Genomic DNA, 22,222 nt, shown 5'->3' with positions numbered 1-22,222 from the left:
CAGTTATGCAGCCAGTGCTAATGTAGATGTCTTTGTAGAAGAAACCCAGAACATCCTTTCCAGAGGATTAGAAACTGATGTATATCATGGAGGAACCCTTTCACTGACTAGAGCTGAAGAAGAACAGGACAAAGCAATGCATTTTCTCAGGTAAGTCTATATACACAAGGAACTGATTTGAGCGTGTACTGAAGCCACTGCTTCCATGAGCAAGCTTAAAATCAGGTTGCTAAATCCATAATTAGCAACTTTGTCTGATACAACATAATTAGCTAGCTTTGTCTGAATGGCATTTATATTGTCCCCGAGAACTGAAACACTTACCTGGATGTGTAGATAAAAAGTAAGGTGCCTAACCAAAGGGGCCAACTCTGATAACTGTGGTACAGTTTGGGTCTTAAAGCTGAGTAATGCCAAATGTTTTGTGTAAATTGCTGAACATCTTCAGATTACACTGAAATCTGTAAGAATCAGGATAATTCATTATATGGGATTAGGCATCTGATGGAGTAAAGGATAAACTTTCCTTGTTGCGTTCACATCAGCGTACCTTGTGTTTCCAGTTATCATAAGTGACCATGTGACCAACAGTATAATAATTTCAGAAACACTTATCTTCTGAACAGAATTGCACTCACAACTGCAACTAGTTAGAGGTAATACAAATGCCTGTAATAAAAATTTAGTAAGCTTACTGTCAAATCAAATATCAAATATATACTTTTTTTAATGCGAGGAAGCCTGCCAGAAGTTGCTGGGTGCTATCTACCATAAATACAGAAGTGATTCTTTCCCTTTTCACTTTACTGGTTCTGAACCACTGCTAAGAAAGAATAACTTATTGATTTTTATTTTAATAGATAATGCAAACTAAGAGTGAGGGAGCTGGACTTGTTCAGCCTGGAGAAAAGAAGGCTGCGGGGTGACCTCATTGCAGCCTTTCAGTACCTAAAGGGAGCCTACAGACAGGAGGGGAATCAACTCTTTGAAAGGGTAGATAACTGCAGGACAAGGGGAAATGTTTTTAAGTTGAGGGAGAGAAGATTTAGGTTGGATGTCAGGGGGAAGTTCTTCACAGAGAGAGTGGTGAGGTGCTGGAACAGGCTGCCCAGAGAGGTTGTGGATGCCCCATCCCTAGAGGTGTTCAAGGCCAGGTTGGATGGGGCCCTGGGTAGCCTGGTCTAATATTAAATGGGAGGTTGGTGGCCCTGCCTGTAGCAGGGGAGTTGGAGATTCATGATCCCTGAGGTCCCTTCCAATCCTGGCCGTTCTGTGACTCTGTGAAATTATTTTTCACATCTGCTTGCCCAATCCTCTTGATTTCAAAGACCGTGGGATTAGTGCCAAATGGTATTTTCTTTTTGTCAGTTTGTTTGATTTCTTTTTATAGGTATCTTCCAGCAAAATGCTTTCAGTGCCTTAACAATGGATGACTTTAATAAAGATCTTTCTAGTTTGTGATCTTGCAAACAGCTTGGGTGATCTCCAGCTGGAAGCTGTGATATGTGCTTCAGATGTGAATATCTGTGGGATTTGGTAGTTAATAAAGCTACTCATGAAATTAGGTGCTGCTTTTCCCTTTACTGGTATAAATTTGGGCTGTGGAGTGACGCACAGGTGCTGAATTACTGCAGTGCAGGTTTGTCTACCTGCTGACAGTGCTGCATCACAGATGACGTGACTTTCATTTTTCTTTAAAAACAGTGAAGATTTTCAAAAGAGCTTTCACTAGATTTATTCATGTCATTAGCCATAGTAACCCCTTATACGTCCACACAAATATTTATCCAAATATACATGCCTAGCATAATGTGTGCATCATTTCATTTTTCTAATTTATGAGTTAAAACTAATTGTGAAAGGCAGCTTATCTTCCTTGGCTGTGTTTCCCTATGCAGATTTATGCAGTCTGCTTTGTTATTTTCAAACCAGGAAGTAGCACAAGGTGGCAGCTACATCCAAAGCACATTACTTAGGCCATTTTGGTGACTTACTATGTTGGAAGCCACGAAAACCCTTTTGAGAGCAACGTGACATGCCTGGACCTGCCTAGTCCATCCATTCTTTTGTTTCAAAGTGCTTTGTTTTTGAGCCTTTGCAGACACAAATAATATAGACAAGAAAGTGAAAATGGTTGGAGTGTAGCTTGTGGTGCGTATCTAGTGCCTGGGGGAGACTGGAACACAGCCTGTGGCTCCACTGCTGAGGGAGATGCTGCTGACTCTTAGTATCTGTCAGAGAGTTCAGTAGTGATCTTTTTTCTTGGGAAAGCCTTGCTGCATGTTTACTTTTTGCCTCACAGTCAGCTTGCTGCTATGTGCCTCAGGCAGAGGTATGCCTGGGATTCATGCAAGGTTTAGAGTTGACACAAAGTACTTAGCTTTTCTAATATTTTACATCTCTGCACCTAGCTTTTCGTTTATAGCTGGGATGTGAACAGACTGTCAGAGGCTCCAAAGAAGTACTGTGTGTGCTCCAGGTTCTTTGATTATTACTTTTTTCAAGGCCAGGGGCTGTTTTATAGCCTTGAGCCAAAGGGACACGGCACAACACTTTTGTACAGCTAACCTGTTTTAGAGACTGGGGAGCTGCAACCAAGCTGCCTAATAGGCCTGATCCCTGTCCTGCACTGAACTCCAAACTTTGCCCAGCGTTGCCTTGTGCAGCGTGGGGTGGAGACTCATGGTCATGCTAGTAATATGGCCCTGTGAGCAACTGTACACTTGGGCTGATGCTCCAGCTCTGTTAATTTTATTTGTACAGATGCAACTCATCAACAGTTCTGAAGAGGTTAATATCAGCTGAGATTTTGGAGGGAGTAGCTAGTTGGCTTCTGTTTTGAAGAAACTTAAGAGAGTACTTGTCAGTGGAAGATGTTCCCTGTATATTTTCCATCTTGCTTTTGTTTTTGTATGTTGTATTTCAGGGCAGCTGGTCTGGATTTGGAGCAGAGGTAAGCTATGCATAATTAAGCAGGGGCTACCGATTTAACCAGGATAATGAAAAAAGTATTAATACTTCAATTGAACATTGAGAATTTTTTTTGCATGCATTTAATGAGAATATTAGACTGGCTTATTTAAGTAAGAAAACTGAAGAAAAAAAAAGTAATAAATTGTTAAGAGCAACAGGATATGGGGAGCTCATTTGCCTCTTACTGTTATTGTGAGCTTTCATATTTTGCTGTCAAATAGCTAAACTCCGTTATGGAGAGGAAAACATGAGGTCATGGCTGCATCCTGTAGTTATCAAGTAATAGAGATAGTCAGACGGCTGTAAGTCATGAAGTGAACTGAAGCAAGAAACTAACAAATAATTTAATATCAAATTGAAATTGATCTAGGCACCTGGATCCTGGTTGTACAAATAATGCTCTACAGCTTTTGTAAAGTTTTTAAGCACGCTTCCTGACCACTCATGCCTTGGTACATTGGATATGAAGGCAAAATGCCGTCTTAGTGATGGCCTCTCATATTTGGCTCCTGTAATTTACTCACCTATAAGTAATATACTCAGCCCCTTTCATGCAGGTCCATGGCTGTTCTCATTATGGGGATGACCAAGCAGCTAGAAATACTGCTCAGTTTCCAGCCTTGCATGATGAGGTGCCTCACAGGTGTGGTGCTAGGAACAGGCTGTGCCTTCTGCAAGTCTGCCTTAATGTAGCTTTCCCTGTACACAGCAAATGTGACTATGAGTCTCTAAGTTCATTGTGTTTAGATTATCAGAAAATTTTAATTAAATTAATTAATTATTAATTAAATGAATAAAAGTACTTCCATCTGCCCAATAGAATAAATTTTGCAACTGGTCTTGTACAAGTGCTCCAAGTGATGCGTGAGTTCTCCAACCTCTGTTTTGAGAAGTGCTAATCACTTATTGCCACTCTCAGCAGTATAGTATATCTGCGACATGCCCAAGCCCCTCAAAATTCTTGTCCAGAGAAAGCACGTCTAGAGACAGTCCTTTGTTATAGCCTTTATGCCAACCTAATACTCTTTTTTTTTTTTTTTTTTTCTTTTTTTTTTAACCTTCTCAGCAGAATACGAATGGACCAACTCAAAACTGTCAGGGACCAGGAGCTGACTCATCCATTGCAATACAACAGAGAGCAAACTGACACAAAGGTGCATAGCAAGTTCAAAGGAACAGCTAGAGTCACTGGAGAAAGTGTGAAATCAGAGGAAATACAAGTAAGCTGTAAAATAAATATGCTGTTCTCTTCAGTGAACATTCTTGTTTTTAGGTATCATGTGGACCTGAGTCCTTTCATTTGTACTGCTTATTGAAGATGGCTGTGTGTACAATGAAAATTTTCGTGTTAAAAAACATCACTTTGATTTGTGTTTTAAATGTACAACTTGCTCTCTTTACATAAGAAAAAAGAATAAATTGAAGAACTGTTCCTTCTGTTTTGTACAGAAGCATGAGGGGGGCCCCCATGTTCTTTGTACATCTTTGTACTGGCTTTCCCATATCTAAGTTGAGTCTTGAAACATTTCTATCTCCTGTCATAGTGTGCTTTACAACTTCTTGACATCAAGTGTTGTTATTTCAGTGGCCGTTATTCTGCATTGTTATCCCTGACCTGGGAAGTAGTTTGTTGGTTTTTTGTTTTTTTTTTGTAAACTGTCCTGACCTTTGGCTTTGTGGTACTTTGGTGCTATCTAGTTGGATATGTAACAAACTAAGTCTGTATAATCACACTGCACAGATACACAAGTGAAGGGAAAGTCAAAAAGAAGGAATGTACATGACAGTTGATTACAGAGCAAATTGCACATTTCTGGCTAAACTCTACTGATGTTGCAGCTGCAGTATCCAGCAGGAATGCTCCCAAAGGAAGAGGACTCAGTGTTGGAAGCACCATGGATGATGGAATGAGAAGGGAACAGGAGAAAATAATGGAAATGTATAGCAAGAGGTCCTCATCAAAATGTAACAAATGCCATTAATTCACTTCCTTGAACTCAGATAAAAATGTCTTTGCAATCCCCTGGTGTCTGTAAGGACCATCTAGCTAATCACACTACATGAAGTTCTGATGAATTGCCACTTTTTGCCATTAAAACATACCATGTGTCCTTTTAATGGTGTGGGTTTTTCTGTTTGTTTTTTTTTGTTTGTTTTGGGCTTTGGTTTGGTTTGGTTTGTTTTTTTGTTGTTTTTTTTTTTTTTGCATTATTCGTTTGCATCTCCTGATCTTCCTTTACAAGAATGTCTCGCCTCCTGGTAAGATTATAGGTGCTTGTAATATTTTTATTATTACTTCAAATGTGTATATTGTAGGAATTCAAGCAAGACAAAGAGCTCCATAGTACCTTTTGTGAGTGTAAAGTTGGCATGCCTAGTCCAGAGCAGGCAATGACATGACACTTATTTTTTATTTTTTTTTTTCTTCTTATAGATGTTAAAGCAACAGATTACAGGACTGCAGGAGGAGTTCAGGAGAAATGAGTCCTGCTGGCATGCAGCCTATGGCAAGCTAAGAGACCAGGTTGAGATGCTGACTAGGCAGAACGTGGAGCTTCGAGATGAGCTCAGAGGTTCAGAAGAGAAGAGGCTGAAAGCAGAAAGAAAAACAGGAACGGTGAATCTCGTTGACAGAAAATCAGAGACACCGGTACTGTAAGACTTTGTGTTTAATACTGCCTGAATAATTTAGGCTTAGTTTTTCTTTTTCCTGAATACTTTCACTCCATTCCTGCCCTGCTCAGACTGAAGGAGAGAAATATCAGGTCTACACTAAGCCATGTTTAAATATATTCCTTGAGTGGTCCTCTTCTATTTAACATTAGTTATCCAAGAGATAAGTACCTCTACAAGGGGGTTTAACCAGCCTGTCTCTGACAGCTACGCAGGGGCAGATGGTGCCTGTCTCCCTCCACTAACTACAGAGTCAGTCCAGGTTACAGATTTGCACTGGCCCAATTAAGCCAATTAAAGTCTCCTGAAATTAACTCTGGTCTTCGTGTATGTCATTGACCTTTTTAACAGAACAGCTCTTTAGCCAGATGCAGGCTGTTTTCTGGCAATAAATATAGTGAGACCTTTAAATAAACCTCATTTCAGTTCTTATTTAGTACAGGAAAATTTCAGGGAAGAAAACAGTGGCCTCCCTTACAAAAGCATAGATTGAACCCCTGATGAACAGGAGTTTAATCGTAAAGAGGTTTAATCATAGTTGAACAGGATCTATTGTTCTTTTTTATTAATGTCCAATTTGTTTAATTTACTTGCAGGGTTACTTGTTACTTTACTATGTAATTGAGTACCTTCGTTAAAGGGAGATAAAGGAAGGGAGAATTCCATTACTCCCTTCTTACACAGGAGACAGCAAGTTTAAGGGGAAATTAAATGATTCAGACCAGAAATCAAAAGACAGAGATCTGGTTTGAGTGGGTCATTTCATCTTTCTACGTAATCAAGGGAGAAAAATGTGTGTGTTTAAAGAGGGATTCATTTCATCATATGTGAACTGAGGTGACTGGAACAGATAATTATCTTCCAGATGGTGCAGTCTGGTGAGATGAATTTTATTTATCCATAGAGAGCCTACACCTAGGAGAAAAACAAATCAAGCCTTTTATTCCTAGGTATTTCTCTAATGTGTAGATATAATTTCTAGTAATGCCTTTTTAACATAAGTCAGATACCCCAATTAACCAGTCCCTTGCTTCCTGGACTGAAGAAGTTTTGGTCTCTCTTTTTATTTGATTTCAATGTACTAATTCATGAGATTTTTCATCTAATACTGATATTTTCCATTTGAAAATGCCTTTTCATGTTATGTTTCAGTTTGTTTTTTAATTTTCCCAAACATATACATTAGTGTATAATTCATTCTTTTATAAACTATGAAGTTCAGAAAGAAGAAATTAGTCACACGCAGGATGATTAAAAAATGTAAAAAAGCAAGAATAACAAGAAGCCAATTGGCATCTGTTGCAGGTGACATTATTTCTGTTGCTCTGGAACATATGATGCTATGGAATTACTGCTCAAACCTGTGAAAATTTTTGTTGTGTGATAATATAGTTTGTTTTGTGATGCTGATAAAGATATTAGGATGCTATGGGCAAGGACTGTCATAGCTGATGCTGCTGAGTCTCAAGCCCTAGCAGAACAAGGTGTGGAATTTCATTCATGGTATTTATATACGTAGCTTTTAAATATCAATCCTGAGCTATGCTAGTCCTGGTGTTTTCATAGTGGGAGACTAATACCCTGTGTTGGCATTTCTTTATGAAGGAAAACCTGAAGTTACTTACTGCTGAAGTGTTGCATGGTAGTGGCTATCACTGCACTTAGATTACTTCATTTTTGTTAAAAACAGAAAGCCTCATAGCTTAGAGAATTGCTTGATTCTTCTAGCTGTGACTTGAACTAAAAATTATGTATGTATAACATATTCTTCGTTAGGTTGCAGAAGCTATCCTGCGAGAGACAGCATCTTCGTCCACGCAAGAAGAGAGATCATGGAGAGAGAAGCACAAGAGCTGTATCACCTCTCATGTGGGGCCAAAGGCAGCTTTGCAGAAACACTACTTCAGAGATATTAATAGCAAAGTATGGGTTCCTACTGCCTTTTGCCTGATCAATGGTAAAATCACTTAACTTGCCACAGCTTGTAAAAAACTAACTCAGTATGTCAAGTGAAAGTCTTTTCTCTCTCTTGTGTCTCTAACAGCTCGTCCACAGCCAGTTTACAACACTGTCAAACACATCTCATCATTTAGAATATATAGATACCTAAATATTTCACTGTTATGCTTTTTTCTTTTTTATTGTTTTGCTTTTTTTCTTGCTTTGTATTTCTTGTTCCTTATTGTGAGCATACTGCTTATTACAAATCCTCCTTTTTCTTTTTGTTAGTGTTTAGCTGAAATCTGTGCTTTGTTCAAATGTAGTGTCTCTGAAAATACTTGTATCTATTGGAAATTAATCTCTTGCTTCCACTGAGTAGAGCAAAAATGAGTTCAGATTAGCCAATGTACTGCTCTCTCTGCCTGATTAGGGACTGAAATGAAATTTAAAACTTTTCAGGTGAGAAGAGAGGCAACTATTCATTGATAATGACAATGTATGGCTTGAAAGTCACTAGGCAGTGGATTTATTGAATCATGAGACAATTTCTAAACTGAATGTGCTTAAGAGAGCAGCATCAACCATGTCTGAAATAGTAACTTCAAGTAGGAAGCAGATATTTTCAGCCTTTAAGGCTGAATGTATTTCTAAATAATATATGCTATTCGTAAGTTAGAAGCTGGAAAGTTTAACTGTAGGAAATTATTTTATTTGTTCTATGTTAGTTTTGGATCTCCTCAGTCATTTCTGTAGCTGGGATTTCACAATTGCTTAGTGCTTCAATTGGCAGAGTTATAAACAAGCCCAGTAATGTGGGATAAACTATTTGCAGTTCAGGTGAGCTGTAAGGACAAAAAGCTTTGGTAGCTTATCTTGGAAACTTTCACAGTATGAAACAGTATGTCTCATCTGAATGTCTCAAGTGCTCTTGCCAAATGAGGTAAAACCAGAAATATTTATTTTACACAGGGACTCCTTGTGATTTATTGAGTTTGTTTTCCCCCTGTGGCATGCAGCCATGCACAAACAAACGAACAAAAAAAAAATCGGGGGACTTCAGCAACACTTCTGAGAAGGGGGATGTTGAGGACAGCAGACTTCTGGGCTTCTTGTTATCTGGGCTTTATTCATCCAGCCAGTATTGGATCCAATCCAACTGGAATCTGTCACAAGCATGAGCTAGACTGGTGGGCATACTGCCCAGATGTCCTGGGTGAACTCTAAAGTGTCTGACAGAAACATGTGTTCTTTATCTGATCTCATGGCAGAGGAAGGCCATGCAGTGAACAGAGTGGATGCTGGTGATTTGAATCTAGAATTGAAGGCTCAGGGAAAAGGAACATAAAACAGAAGCACAGAATCAGTGGTGTAGTGATAGATGTGAAAATGGTGACTCACTTGTGTTTCTTTGAGCTGTCTTATTAGCAGATGAAAGTTTGAAATGATTTTGTGACTCTGGACATCTCTAAATTTTGGATGTAAAGCAAAATCTCATGCTGTTTTTCTGTCCAGAGTTGAGATACTGTGCATGGGAGAAATAAATCAAAGTGAAGGGATCATCTTGTGTAACAGAAGCAGAAATACATGTCACAGAGACATGTGGTAAGCTTTATAAGATATTTCACATAAAGCCAGCTAGGAATGGTGAGTTTCCTCAGCTGTAACCAAGAAGGCATAACAATACCTAATATACAATTTATTTCTGTCACAGCTAATAGACTTTGAGGATATGTACAAGAATGCCTGGGGAGCAAATTAAGTAATGACTGGTACAGGTTAAAGAATCAGGAGGACATGATTTTACACAGAAAAAAAAAATTGAGAGATATGCCACTTGCTCTACATGTATGAAAAAGGTGTATTCCGTTGCCCTATAATTCTTTTATTAACGATAAATCCTTTTTTACTGTAATGTGGTCTAGTTGGTGAAAAAATGGCCACTTCAAGCTGTGAGACAAGATAAGCATCTATTTTATCTGCATATCATAAAAGATTCTTTCAGAATGTGGCTTGTGCCCCAAATAGTTAATAATTTATATTATCTCCAAACAAGCTAATTTCTGAATGCATTAGAAATTGGGAGGAAACAAGTTGCCAGTTTCCTGCCAGACATGCAGTTCTCGATAAATTTTACTGATTACTAAGAAAGATATCATTCATTTGCACAAGGGAGAGTTCTATGAGAAGACATACTGACACAGCTTTTAAAAAGTTGCTGTTGGAAAAGTTTCAATCAAGGTCTAATGTGCATACTTCCTCTCTTACTACATGGACTTTGCTGTGTAATTTTGCAGTGGATTTTGATAAGCTCTAAACATGTTATTTCCTTGTCCATGAATATTATTCCTGAGAACTGACTAATTATGAAGCAGGGAATTATGACTTTTGAGAATATGTAGACAGTATTTGTAGACAGCATTTGAATTTTCATTGCTTTATTCATGAAGATTTGTTGTTTTTTCCCAAGTTTTTTTGATCCATTCGTATGGGAAAGTAAACCCTATGATGTAGGATCTGTAGGACTGAAAGAAACCTCAGGAGACCACCAGGTCCCTCCTTTAACCAACAGCAGGATCAGTGTCACTGATGGTTGTTTAATCTCCCACCAGCTCCCACAAGATCCAAAATGAGCTGGCATCTTCTGCTACCTACTGGTATCTATGTGTTCCCAATGAAGAAAAGTAAAACTATTTGTTCAGATAACTTGAGAACTTATGAAAGTGTTTGAATTGAGGGAATCTTTATCAAGAAATTAATCATTCATTATCATCTCAAATACTGAGTAATTGGATCTCTTGAAAAGTTTAGACTTAAATTGCAGCAGCTGCTTGGGCTAGGGCATTTGCTATGATTCATGAAATGATCTTTGAATGACATACATTTTTATGCTAAAAAGACCACAGACAACTCAGCCTATACTGATTTCCCTGATATTTTTTTCTTTAAAAATGGTTATGTTAGTGTATAAGTTAAAAATTGTAATCTATGCTATGCATTAAAAAAAAAAAAAAAAAAAAAGGAAACCAGAAGTTTTTACAATGACACATATAGCAACAGTGCTCTATTTGGTGGCACCCTCAACAGAATTGATTTTTGTTTAGATATGTAGTGAACATAACTTACCATGTTCATGGAAATATATTTTCTTTCTCCCTGGCTTCATCTCTCTCCTTCACTTCTGCAGTCCAACACATTCTATTTCATGAGCTTGTTAGAGCCTTAAGTTAGAAAGGCAAGTGCCTCCTCTCATCCTATTTTTAGATCTCGTACAGATCTTTGCCCCCTGGCTAAGATAGCATACATTGTGTCAGTATATTCTGATTTCTGAACATCCTTTTCAAAGAATGCTTTTTGATGATGAAGCTTTTTTTTTAAAATAGGCTTCTTAGGGCAGAACCTATGTATAAATATTTGCCACAGAATATTTTCTATTTACAAGTCTTATGTAGTTAGTTCTTTAAAGGCTTGATTTTCAACAGTCTCTATATAATATACTCAGCAAAAACAAAACAAAAACCTGCCACATATGAGTGTCTGGCTGAAGTTGATGATAACTTGCACTGCTGTGACCCTCTTGGCTCTTCTGATGATGGTGAGCTCAAAACTAACTGGGCAGAATAAGCAGTTCATTTTTGCCTGACTGCACTTGCTGAACCAGCCCCTTCCCACTCTGTGGTTCCTGGTGCTGTACAGGGAAGGGGCTGGAAACATGCATCTGGAGACAGAGAGGGACTACAGTAATTTGGGTTGAGATTGGCTTGAGTTGTTGTGAAACTGAACCCCTGTTGTGTTTTGTTGCTGTTGTTTTTTTTGTGTTTTTTTTTTTTTTTTGAGTTCTGCTCAGTCACTTAGTAGTTTCAGTCTTAATATTTTTAGCAATATAACAGTGGCTTAGGAGCACTTTCCTTTTCTCAGTCTGCAATTTCTGATTTACATCACTTCATCAAAAATAATTTTGAAGATCTTTACTACTAAATCATTTTTCTTGAGCTGAGGTCCAGTTGTATTTTGTCACTGCATACTCATGTATACTTAAAATGTACAGTTAAAATCTTGCGTTCAAGAAATATTTAGATGTTGTATTAAAGGACATGGTTTAGTGGGGAAATATTGGTGGATGGTTGGACTGGATGATCTTGGAAGTCATTTCCAACCTTGGTGATTCCAGGATTCTATGAAAATGATTGTATTTGGATAATTTTGGCATATTCCCAGAATTTGCCTTCAAAAAATAAAAAGTCTGAATTTAAATAAAAATCATATTCCTTTAGCAATGATTTTTATTCAATTCTGCATCTTTTAGCATACTTGTCTGAAAGAGCTAATTAATAACCTATCTCTTGCTCAAAGCTGTTTTGTGCTTAGAGGAAAAGATTTAGCTTTTGAAAATTCTACCATCTTCTGGTGTTCAGATAATTTTTCTTCATTGACTCTGTTTTTGTAAGCATGACCATTAAATTTTAATGTGATTTATTAATATAAAGATGATGATATCATCACGTATGACAAAAATCCCTTAAACTGTGAGTTCAGTACAGAAAATTTTATAATCATTATGGAAAATTGGCTCTAGTGACTGTTTTTGGAGAAGGAATTGGTTAGTCTTTTGTGTTTGTTAGTGCTCCATTCCTTGAGCAATAAGCCATGGGCTTGGGCAAATGAAGCTGATGGCACATGTGTTTTTTCCATGGACTGCCTACTCTTGTGCTCCCAAGTAGTCATTGTCCAGTGGATGAGACACTTCAAATATAAAAAAGGTGAACATCTGGCAAAAAAAAACAAAAAACAAAAAAAACCCTCCCACTCGACGTACTTTTCTGGATCAGCTCAGTTGTGGTTTCCCAGGGAGGAATACTTTGGTTGTGGTTGGCAAGGTGGCTAGACTGAAGAATAAGAGCCTAAGAGCAGCAACAGCTGCTTTGCACTGTGTACTTAGAATTACCCCTCTCCTTCATCCACAGATGACTGGGGGAAGTGGTCCGAGTCCAAAGAGGGAATAACATACAAAATATGCATATATACATCCATACACAGAGATACATCTTCCAAAAGTTTTAAAAATTGAATGAGCCACCTGCTGTAGAAGGATTCTAATGCTATGTTTATATTAACTTCATGCAAATGTATTTTAATCTTTTAGGCAATAAAAAGCTCTGTACAAAAGGCTGATCCATTGAGACTGGTAACAAAGGAACATCAAGAAAAGAAACCATCTCACTGCACCCTTGGCAGAAGCACAACGCCAACTGGCAGGAGAACACCTCACCAGGGAAGAGTGACACCTTTTGAATCAGAAGAAGTAAGACAATGGAGAGGTCTATTTAAACTACCTCTATTTTCTCTTGACAATATTGTTCAAAATTTAGATTGGGATTATGTTTTCTCACAGAGCTGTTGCTTGGTCTTCTTGCCTTGGTACTGTACCATTTTTTTTGCCTGAAATCATCTTAGGGACTGCTCATACATCGAAATATTTCACAGAATCACAGAACCATAGGGGCTGAAATGGACCTCTGGAGGTCACCTAGTCCAACCCCTGCTAAAGCAGGTTCCCTAGGGCAGGCCATGTGGGAAGATGTTCAGGTTCGTTTTGAATATCAGCCTCTCTGGGCAGCCTGTTCCAGTGCTTTGTCACTCTCCAAGTAAAGAATTTTTGTCCTGAGAAGTTGTTCATGACTGTGATGTGCCATGCTTCATTGTCTTGGCAACCCAATGAGGATCAAGAGAAAGAGCCACAGCTAAAATACAGCTCTTGAGAGGAAAGACAGAGCCCCATCTGGGGCTTCTTCCAGCTCTTTCCCTACAGTCTCTTTCTTCAAAACAGTCTTAATTAAGATGAAACACAAGCACTGTGTCAGTGTATAGGTCTTGTGCTCAGACATTCCCAGGAAGGGGAGGCACACTCCATCCATATCACTGATTTCTCCCACGTTACAGCAAGGCACGACTGTATGTCACAACTTCTCCATATTGCTTCAGGTTGTACATCAACCCTCTCTTACTGGGAGAAGAACAGATGAGAGGAAATCACCTGGAGTTGGCTCACATCTGAGTGTTTCTAAGGGGCATAAGTCATCATCTTATGAAAAAGGTAAGACTTGTGGGAATTTTCTGCCTTAGAGTCATCTGAATGATTGATCTCCAACCCTTGGTTAACAGGAAATATATTGTCACTAAAACTCTCCTACGATTCTGAGAAGTATGAAACTTGCATTTGATAAGAAAAGGAGAATAGAATGTGCTGAATTTATTGCTGTGGAAGCCCAGAAGGTGGAGCATGGAGGTGGTCTGCAGTTCTCTTTGGTCCAGGGCAAAGGACCTTCAAAAATGAGCAAGCCACCATTAGCAGTATAAGAAGCAACATGTCGCAAGCAAGCATCTGAGAGCTAGCATCTTTAAAAATGATCTTCTGCACTAAGTGAAGAAACATGACTATATCCTCTTTAATTTTGCTTTTCCTTATAGGCACACCTTCACCCACTTCAATTATCTCAGAAGACACGTTCCTCTCAAATAAGCCCAGCAATAACACGTGCAGCTTTGTGCTCTGCAGTTACAGGGAGGAAACACAGGTATTTCACTAAGAAAATCTTTAAAATAATTCACTGCCTGTGACTTCAGTTTTCACATACAGCATGCTAACTCCCATTTGACTGGCAACAGTGCTCTCTTGGATTTATTTTCTTATCTCTTCTTATATGATGTGTACACTCTTTAAAACAATATTTTAATGGCTTATAAGTAACAAAGTACATTTCTTTACCAACATATTCCGCATGACCGTTGGACATTAGTAGATTTATGTTGCTAGTTAGTATTTTAATTTTGGTTCAGGAAGAAGAGATTCCTAATCTTAAAAAGACAGAAAAAATGTTAAAACCTCAGAATAAAGTGGCTTTTGCAACGACCCAAAGGAGAAGTGGCATAACTGCATATGAGAACAAAGTACTTACAAGCAGTTCTCCTACTCTTCTGGATGCTGAAGCAAAGGTTGGAGCAACTTGTGATTCTGGGTCTTATATGATGAGTAACTGTCTTTTCCATGGGTGAACTGAAGTGAAACACACTAAGAAAATCTTCCATTCCCATTTCTTTCTTGTCCACTATAAAACTCAGAACTTTTAATCTGAAACTGATACTGAGTTACAATCTCCCAAAAGGACACAACTTCTGTTTCCTTAATGAAATTGCAATTTTGATCCAAGTTTTGATCCAGGGGCAGGAGGGAGGGGGAATATTGTATCTGGAAGATTTGTGCCTTTCTCCAGAATAAAGCTGAAGTATGCATGATGATTTTTTTATTATTATTTTTTTTTTTTCGCTAGTGTTCAGGTCCCACTGCTTGCTTCAGAGCCTCCCAGTACATGGACTTTCCATCCGTTACTGGGCATTCCATGCGTGCTCTGGAAGCAGTACTACTCTGAAAGTATGCTCAGTCCTTTGAACATAGCTTGACATATAGAGACAAGCAGTAGTTACCTCAAACTGTGTTGGCCTGTGTGTATGAAATCCATATTAGTAAGAAGAGTGAGAACTGAAGGATGTTCTATTTAGAGGGAAGAGAAACCGCTATGGAAAACACTTTGCAAATGCTGTGCAGTGGACAGAGGCTTGGGGATCGATCTGACAACTTCAAGCCCTGTGGGAAGCAGTACTCCCAGTTCCTTTGGATCCCACAGGCTGACACGTGCTACTGCTGTAATGAGAATTAGATAGTAACTGCTCTGGATGCCAAGTGCCAGTCCTCAGTTAACTTAAGGCTCCTTTATGCTACCAGACAGTGCAAAGGAAAATTGTAATAGTAAATTGAATGCATAGCAACCTGAATTACTCTTAGTTATTACATAGTCAGCATTACCTACAACTAAGAGCAATGTGGTTTGTTTTGAAAGGTGGATCTTGCTAGCATAGGTGCCTTTCTTTGCAAATCAGTAACCCTGCATTCATTCAAAGGTAATCCTGTTCTTTGCTGTTCTGTTTGTTCTCTCCATTTCCTATAGTGCAGTTTCACCACAATGCACTCATTCCCTGATATTGCTTTGGTAGGTGGCGTTAATTGGAACTAATGCACAACAATTGCAGTTACAACTAAAACATCAAAATTCATCAAAAAAACTATGAGTTCAGGACAATACCGGAAAGAAGGGCAACTTTCCTCTTTGTGTGTAAAAGTAAACATTTTTTTGAAGAGTTGATGAAAATTTGTGAAAATATTTTTACAGCCTGTCTATATAATTCTGACTGTGATATTTTCATAGATGCAGCCTCCAAAATCAATATTATCTAGACGGTCAATGTTACATCAAGAAAGAAGGAAAAATGAGGACATGGTGCAGGAAAAAATAGAGCATCGTGATGGAAAGGTGAGATAAATTAGGGTGCTTGAAGAGATCACCAACAGGGCTGCAACTGATAGGAATTGCTACTTCAAGTAGTCATAGAAAATTATCTCTCAAAGAGTCCTTAATGAAGAGCTTAAGTGTAAAGTTCACGTTATGAGTAGCAGGAAATTATTATATAGCTGATGGGATGGAAATCATTTAAGCAATTTTTCTTATCTCCTACTGCGCTGACTGAGGGTAATCTATGTCCAATCACAGTTGTCAATTCTTGATAAGCCTTAGAATATATTAAGTTCAGACAGTAAAATAAAACACAGGTTTCTGTGTCTATTTAGTTCAGAACTTCTCCTGTCAATACATGTGCTGATTAATGATACTTTCCAATAAGCACACATGGAAAAGGCCTTTGCGATATAACATTGTTCAGGGGAAACTGGTTTGATGTACCTATTATTTTATAACTAGCACTGAGATAGACTGTGTGAAAGTTTCTACCAATCACGTTTCCTTATCATAGAAATAGAAAATACATTATTCATTGTTTTGATCCTTGAAAGAAAAATAATTGTGAAAAAGTCCTTTTTACCACTGTATTTGATTCATAAAACTTAGTGTTGGACAAGGCTTGTTCAACATGAGAGTGGCCAAAAGGTGGATTGAGTCATTAATTCTTATTTAAACTAACTGGAATTTTTTCTAACAAGGACTTTTGTAGTAAGTATCTATAAGAATATCTTTCTATAACTTTTTTTTTTTTTTTAAAACAAAATTATTTCTAAAACTAAAATCTTGCCCTCAGTATTCATCCCCTTTCCCTGAGGATATTTATCCTTCTTGTCTTGCTGGAATGTGTGGTGTTTTTGTTTTTTTTTGTTTGTTTGTTTTTGTAGAGAGCCTGTGACAACACTGGAAATACAAGGAAAAGCTATAGTGCACCATATGGTTTTCTTCTTTTTTTTTTTTTGGACTTTGCTAAATGAATTGAATTATGGGATTTCTATATTCTGAACAGAACTAGCTCCCATAGTCATTCTGGAAAACTCATTAACTAGAGGCTGTATTAGGAAGGAAGTCTTATTCCAACATATTTTTTGTACACTGATAATATTATTGCCACCTGTTAAGAAGTCTTGATCAATTTTGTAAGAAATCTCTGCATACATTTAACTCTGTAGTATTGACTGTCCACTCAAGCTTACGTTACTTGCAAAAAATGGTTGTTAACACGTCAGCTATCTGTTAATATATCATTTTGATTTGCATAATCCAGGACAACCTACAGAAAATGAGTACCAGCATATATGAAAATAGTACAAACCATTACTAACTGAGTCGGCCAATGAACAGCCTGTATTTTTGCATTATTGCCCCAGGGCAATCTGTCTTATCGTGCTTAACAGAAGAGAAGGTGGTGTGGTGGGAATTTGAATCAAAGTGCATGAAAAGGGATGATTTTGCTAAAAGATAATGTCAGACTTTTTTTCTCTCATACGAAAGTGAGGCAAAAAAAAATGCACAAATGCTGCTGAGGTAGCTTTGAAATGCAAAAGTATTGAATGAGTACAATGAGTTACTTCAAGTTCCAATTTCATTGGAAGGCAGTGTAGTGTAACTTGCATCCTTTGACTTCAGCAACATTAGGTGCACTATGTTTTTGAAGGTTGAAGAGGTGCTTACTGATGGACGTCGAATCATCACTTTCTGCAATGGTACTAAAAAAGAGATCAGTGCTGATAAAAAGATGACAACAATCAGCTTTTTCAATGGAGATGTAAAGAAGATTATGCCAGATCAGAGAGTGGTATGTCGCATTTGTTTTCTTTAAGGAAAATTGTATGGCTAAGTGATCTGTCAAACAAGTTCCTACTGCTCATCTTTGTAGCAAAAATGCTAAGTCACAGCTTGAAGCAGTGATTGAGCACCTGGTGGGAAGGCAGGGCCAACCCAGGGTAGCTCAGGTGTATGCAGTGTACTTGAGTGACTGGAAGAGGTGGAGCCAGGATCCAGCCCTTCCCAGATCTCATTTAAAGGTTGTTAGTGGAGGCAAGGATATCCTGCTGGAGATCCCTGCCTGCCTGAGACCTTCTAAATGTAAGCAGACTTCTTCCTTTGTTTTTATGTCTACAGCTGTTGCATTTGAGCACACTCTCACCCTCTGTAACCTAGGACTTTGCTGCTGCGCTTTCCATGGTGTTACAGCATTAATGTTATGTTACGGCATATCTTGAAATAGCATTTCTGGGATAAATTGATGAGAAAGGGTGTTGGCTTCCACAGCCCTGAATAGGGAGGACAAGAATAGAAAGAAGTGAAGATAACAGTTAAAGAAGGGGCGAGCAGGGATTGAGCTAAGCAGATCAAAGGAAACCAGAAGAAGGCAAAATGTAGGGGAAGCCATCTGAAGAAAGGACTGCTTTTTTGTATATTTTAGAGTGGGTTGCACAGGAGTTCTTCCCTCTTAGCATTAGGTAAATATGTTTAATAAGAACATGAGCTGAAGTGGGGATGAGTAAGATCTTGGCAAGAATGTGAACGTTTTAAATTATTAGTATATGGGTTGAAGCTAGAGATCCTATCCGCAGGGAGTTGAGAAGATCACTCTCATTGTTCTGCTCTACACTACAGAAAGTAGAAATATCTGGGAAAAGCCAGGAGGAGAGGTGTGAATGAAAGAAAGGAATTAAAATGTAAACGTATCAACTTTTAGGGATGGCAGATACCTGAAGAAAATGGCCTTGAAATGACTTCTTAAAGTTGGCTTATTTTTTAAACACATTGCTATGATTTAATCATCTTATGCCTCACGAACAGTTCACTGTCCTTCCAGATTTATTACTATGCAGATGCACAGACAACTCACACTGCTTATCCAGGGGGCCTAGAGGTGCTGCAGTTCCCTAATAATCAGATAGGTATGCAAGAATTTGTGGATGTGAACTATATGTGTGGGGATGTCTTAATTGCGTAAGTGTTGTCTGAACCTAACTCCAGCAGATTTGCTTTTTTTCTTCAAATTTGATTTGTCTTTGCTTCTTGATTTTTTTTTTTTGTATGATCCATCACTTTACTGCTCAATTTCTTTCTACAAAGAAAGATAATAAAGGGGCATAAATGCATCATTTCTGTAGCTTTACTATCTTATTTGATTCTTTAGTTTCTCTAGTGGTACACTGGATAAAATTTCTACCCTCACTACAAAGTCTAAAAAAATCTCATCCAGCTCTGTGTAAAGCTATGAGAAATAATTCCAAAGACATTTTTTTAAATCTTGTTTTCCACAGAAAAGCATTATCCTGATGGCACACAAGAAATTGTGTTCCCAGATCACACAGTGAAATGCCTCTATAGTGATGGATTCGAGGAAACTTTTTTCCCAGATGGTACAATAGTAAAAGTAGAAAAGTAAGTCTCCTTTTAGAGACAGGAATTGGCACTGGGCACAAGTTTAATGTTACTAGTGTATACAACTGTGGTTTAATTCTGCATGGCTGGAAAACTTCCATATGAAAGAAATTTGGTTGAGAACAAGTGTTTTGCTACAATGAGGAACTGAGAGTTGTTTGCTTCCACTTTGAATCACAGGTGACCTAATGTCACTGGTAAAGTAACTGCGAACTATTTCTCATTTTGTTGTATGTAACTTTGCAGTCACTCTCAACATCTGGCCAGGGCAACAGTATAACTTGCAAGCAAAAGGGAAGCCAGTTGTTTGTGTTAAAAATGTAGGACTGGAGAAGACTCTTGGGTTCTATTCTTTGGTATTTTACTCACTTTCTGTTCTTGCCAAAATGTTTTGAATTCTTTGCTTCTATTTCATCATATAAAATGAGGACAAATAACAGCAGGAATTCATTATACATGCCTATTCTGTGCATTTGTTGTAAAAGAGATTTTTGTATTAGCAAAATGCCTTGAGATCCCTGCATGCGGTATTCATAAAAATACAGATCCTACCATCCGTTATTATGTATAGAAGCACCTTTCTATTGAAATTTGATTGTGATAACTGATCTCTGATGTGAACACATGTAAATTCTGAGGTGAATTATATAACCTATGAAAGTTTCTACTTTCATTGTGCCATCTTAGGCAACTAGGTATGATAGGTTAATAACGTGCAGTGCTTTATGGCCCATTCACTCATGGCTATTGTTTTCAGGAATGGAGATAAACTAGTGGTATTCAGTAATGGCCAGAAGGAGTTTCACACTGCACAGTTCAAGAGGAGGGAGTATCCAGATGGAACCATAAAGACTGTGTACTGCAATGGCAGGCAAGAAACCAAGTATTTGTCTGGACGGGTTCGAATCAAAGATGAAGAGGGTAATATCATCCTAGATAAGAAGTGATTCCTCCCCTCAGTGGCTGCACCGTATGTAAGTGGCTCAACATACTTTCTCTGTACGATTTAATCTCTCCCCCCTCTGGACATGTGTGATGGTTTAAAAGATTCTTTCCTGATGTCTCTGCTTTTCTGTTGCTGTTAATTATTAAGATTAGAACATGTGCAGCAGTGAAAAACACCATTTCTAATGAAATAAACTAAGGATAATACTCTCAATCCACTGTGTTCTATATAACTACAAATTGCCATCATACCACAAAGGAAAAAAAAACACATAAAAATCTTAGTGGATGGAGACTAGCCTACATTTGTGTCCTGGGGTTAGGGAAGTAGAAAAAAAAAAAAGGAGTAATTAGAAGATGCTAAGGTACCTTTTATATATCAGAAGAGGCTGAGAGCGGGGGCTCTTGAACCTGGAGAAGGCTCAGTCATACCAATGTACATAAATACCTGATGGGAGGGAATGTGGACTATTCAGAACAGTGCCACCTGACAGGGCAAGAGGCAAAAGGCTTGCATTGAGATGCATGAAATGATACAATTACAGTCTGAGAATACTGTCTAGTGTATTTGAAGACAAAATGTAACATTTACTCCTTTTTGGTCATTATTCCAGATAAAAGTGACGCTTCTTACATCTTTCTTTTCTCAGATCTCTTTTGTGTTGCTTTGTTTTTGAATTAACCTCTCCCATTACTGCCTTTATTCTTCCAGTAGTATAAAAACATTTCTGGTCAGTGAATCTCAACAGTTTTAAGGCTCTTTGAATTGCGCTTAATACCTAGAGGGATTAATCATTTACCAGATACTACTTTCAGCTCCCTTCCTGGTAGACTGACTGTCCATCATCTGTCTTGAATTCTTCCAAAGCACTGAAGCATTTCCCCTGTAGAACTCGTCTCACTGCCCAGTGACTGAAAAGACCAATTATTTCCTCGTGCCCTTCAAATTCCTGTAGCAACAAACACACATTCATAGGATGCTGCTTTGGCCTTTTCTCACACCCATGTGCAAAATAATTGCAAGATTATGGAACTTCTCTCTCTTTTCTTTACCTTCCAGTGGACCAGACTGCCAATGCATCAGCGTTCATATTGCAGATCATCTTTGGAAGAAACAGATTGAGCAGAGTAGAAAATGTTGTTAGTATTGATCATACTCATGCTGTTGTTCACGAATTTAATTATGATGTTCTAAATATCCAAGAAGTTTGATGTCAGATGGTGTGGTAATAATATTGTATTATTTTGCTTATGCTTCGTTACAACAAAGGAACAATTTTAAATCTGTGCTCTTCGCTTCTGAAACACTTAATACATTTTATATGTTTTGTAAAAGGAAAGTCTAATCAAAAGAAATCAAAGAGATCATTCTTTTCCGTGTGTTTCACTAAGAATTTCTGCTCAGTGTAACCTCTGATTAAAACAAATGTGTGTGGTTTTTTTGTCTTTTCAATTGACCATCATAAAAACAGTAAATATGATTAATTCTCTCTTTCAGTTTGGTTAGGAAAATTGATGTTTCTAAGGCACAAGTGCTTTTATTCTCAGGAATTTTTTTTAACAAGGAGTGCATATTCTCCAGTTGTTATGCTTACATCCTGTTTGTTTCTATAGTAAAATACAAACTTACCTTAAATTGTTGATTGCCATTCATTTATCTGCGCATATAATCCTTTATAATTTTAAGTTCAATAAGGAATAATTTTGTTTGTGATCTGCTTGCCCTTTGGCTAATTAAGCACTCTTGATTCTATTTGTAGGACATGTTCTTCTTCTGGAATAAAAGGCATGCAGTCCTGTACAGATATAACACTTAAGTGATATGCGTAACCTCCTAGGTCTCTGCACATGTTTTTCAAGCAATATTTTATAGCACAGAAGGAAAGGGATTCTTGAAGTAAGGGGTGCCATTTAATTTTGTTAGAAAGGGAGACAGAAAAATACGT

At 37.9% G+C, this 22,222-nt stretch overlaps 1 protein-coding gene across 18 annotated transcripts in view; it reads left to right on the top strand.

The window, feature by feature from the left end:
• The window catches only part of LOC104909699 (uncharacterized), a 40,433-nt gene that overhangs the window by 11,966 nt on the left and 6,245 nt on the right, over window positions 1–22,222 (top strand). For 8 of the 18 annotated variants that reach the window (XM_085219853.1, XM_085219848.1, XM_085219862.1 and 5 more), the window contains 14 exons: window positions 39–150; window positions 2,927–2,953; window positions 4,040–4,193; window positions 5,408–5,623; window positions 7,423–7,569; window positions 12,728–12,886; window positions 13,567–13,678; window positions 14,053–14,159; window positions 14,422–14,577; window positions 15,846–15,950; window positions 17,590–17,730; window positions 18,757–18,841; window positions 19,211–19,331; window positions 20,089–21,912. In XM_085219853.1, the coding sequence (XP_085075979.1) occupies window positions 39–150; window positions 2,927–2,953; window positions 4,040–4,193; window positions 5,408–5,623; window positions 7,423–7,569; window positions 12,728–12,886; window positions 13,567–13,678; window positions 14,053–14,159; window positions 14,422–14,577; window positions 15,846–15,950; window positions 17,590–17,730; window positions 18,757–18,841; window positions 19,211–19,331; window positions 20,089–20,278 (1,832 nt within the window). In that variant the 3' untranslated portion in view covers window positions 20,279–21,912. Of the gene's footprint in view, window positions 1–38; window positions 151–2,926; window positions 2,954–4,039; window positions 4,194–5,407; window positions 5,624–7,422; window positions 7,570–12,727; window positions 12,887–13,566; window positions 13,679–14,052; window positions 14,160–14,421; window positions 14,578–15,845; window positions 15,951–17,561; window positions 17,731–18,756; window positions 18,842–19,210; window positions 19,332–20,088; window positions 21,913–22,222 lie in introns of those variants that run through there. The other 10 variants (XM_085219850.1, XR_014882159.1, XM_085219852.1 and 7 more) reach the window with 10 other exon arrangements.

This window comes from Meleagris gallopavo, chromosome 2, assembly GCF_905368555.1.
Source record: "Meleagris gallopavo chromosome 2, MGAL_WU_HG_1.1, whole genome shotgun sequence".
Lineage (NCBI taxonomy): Eukaryota > Metazoa > Chordata > Aves > Galliformes > Phasianidae > Meleagris > Meleagris gallopavo.
This window is presented reverse-complemented; position numbering and strand designations above follow the sequence as displayed.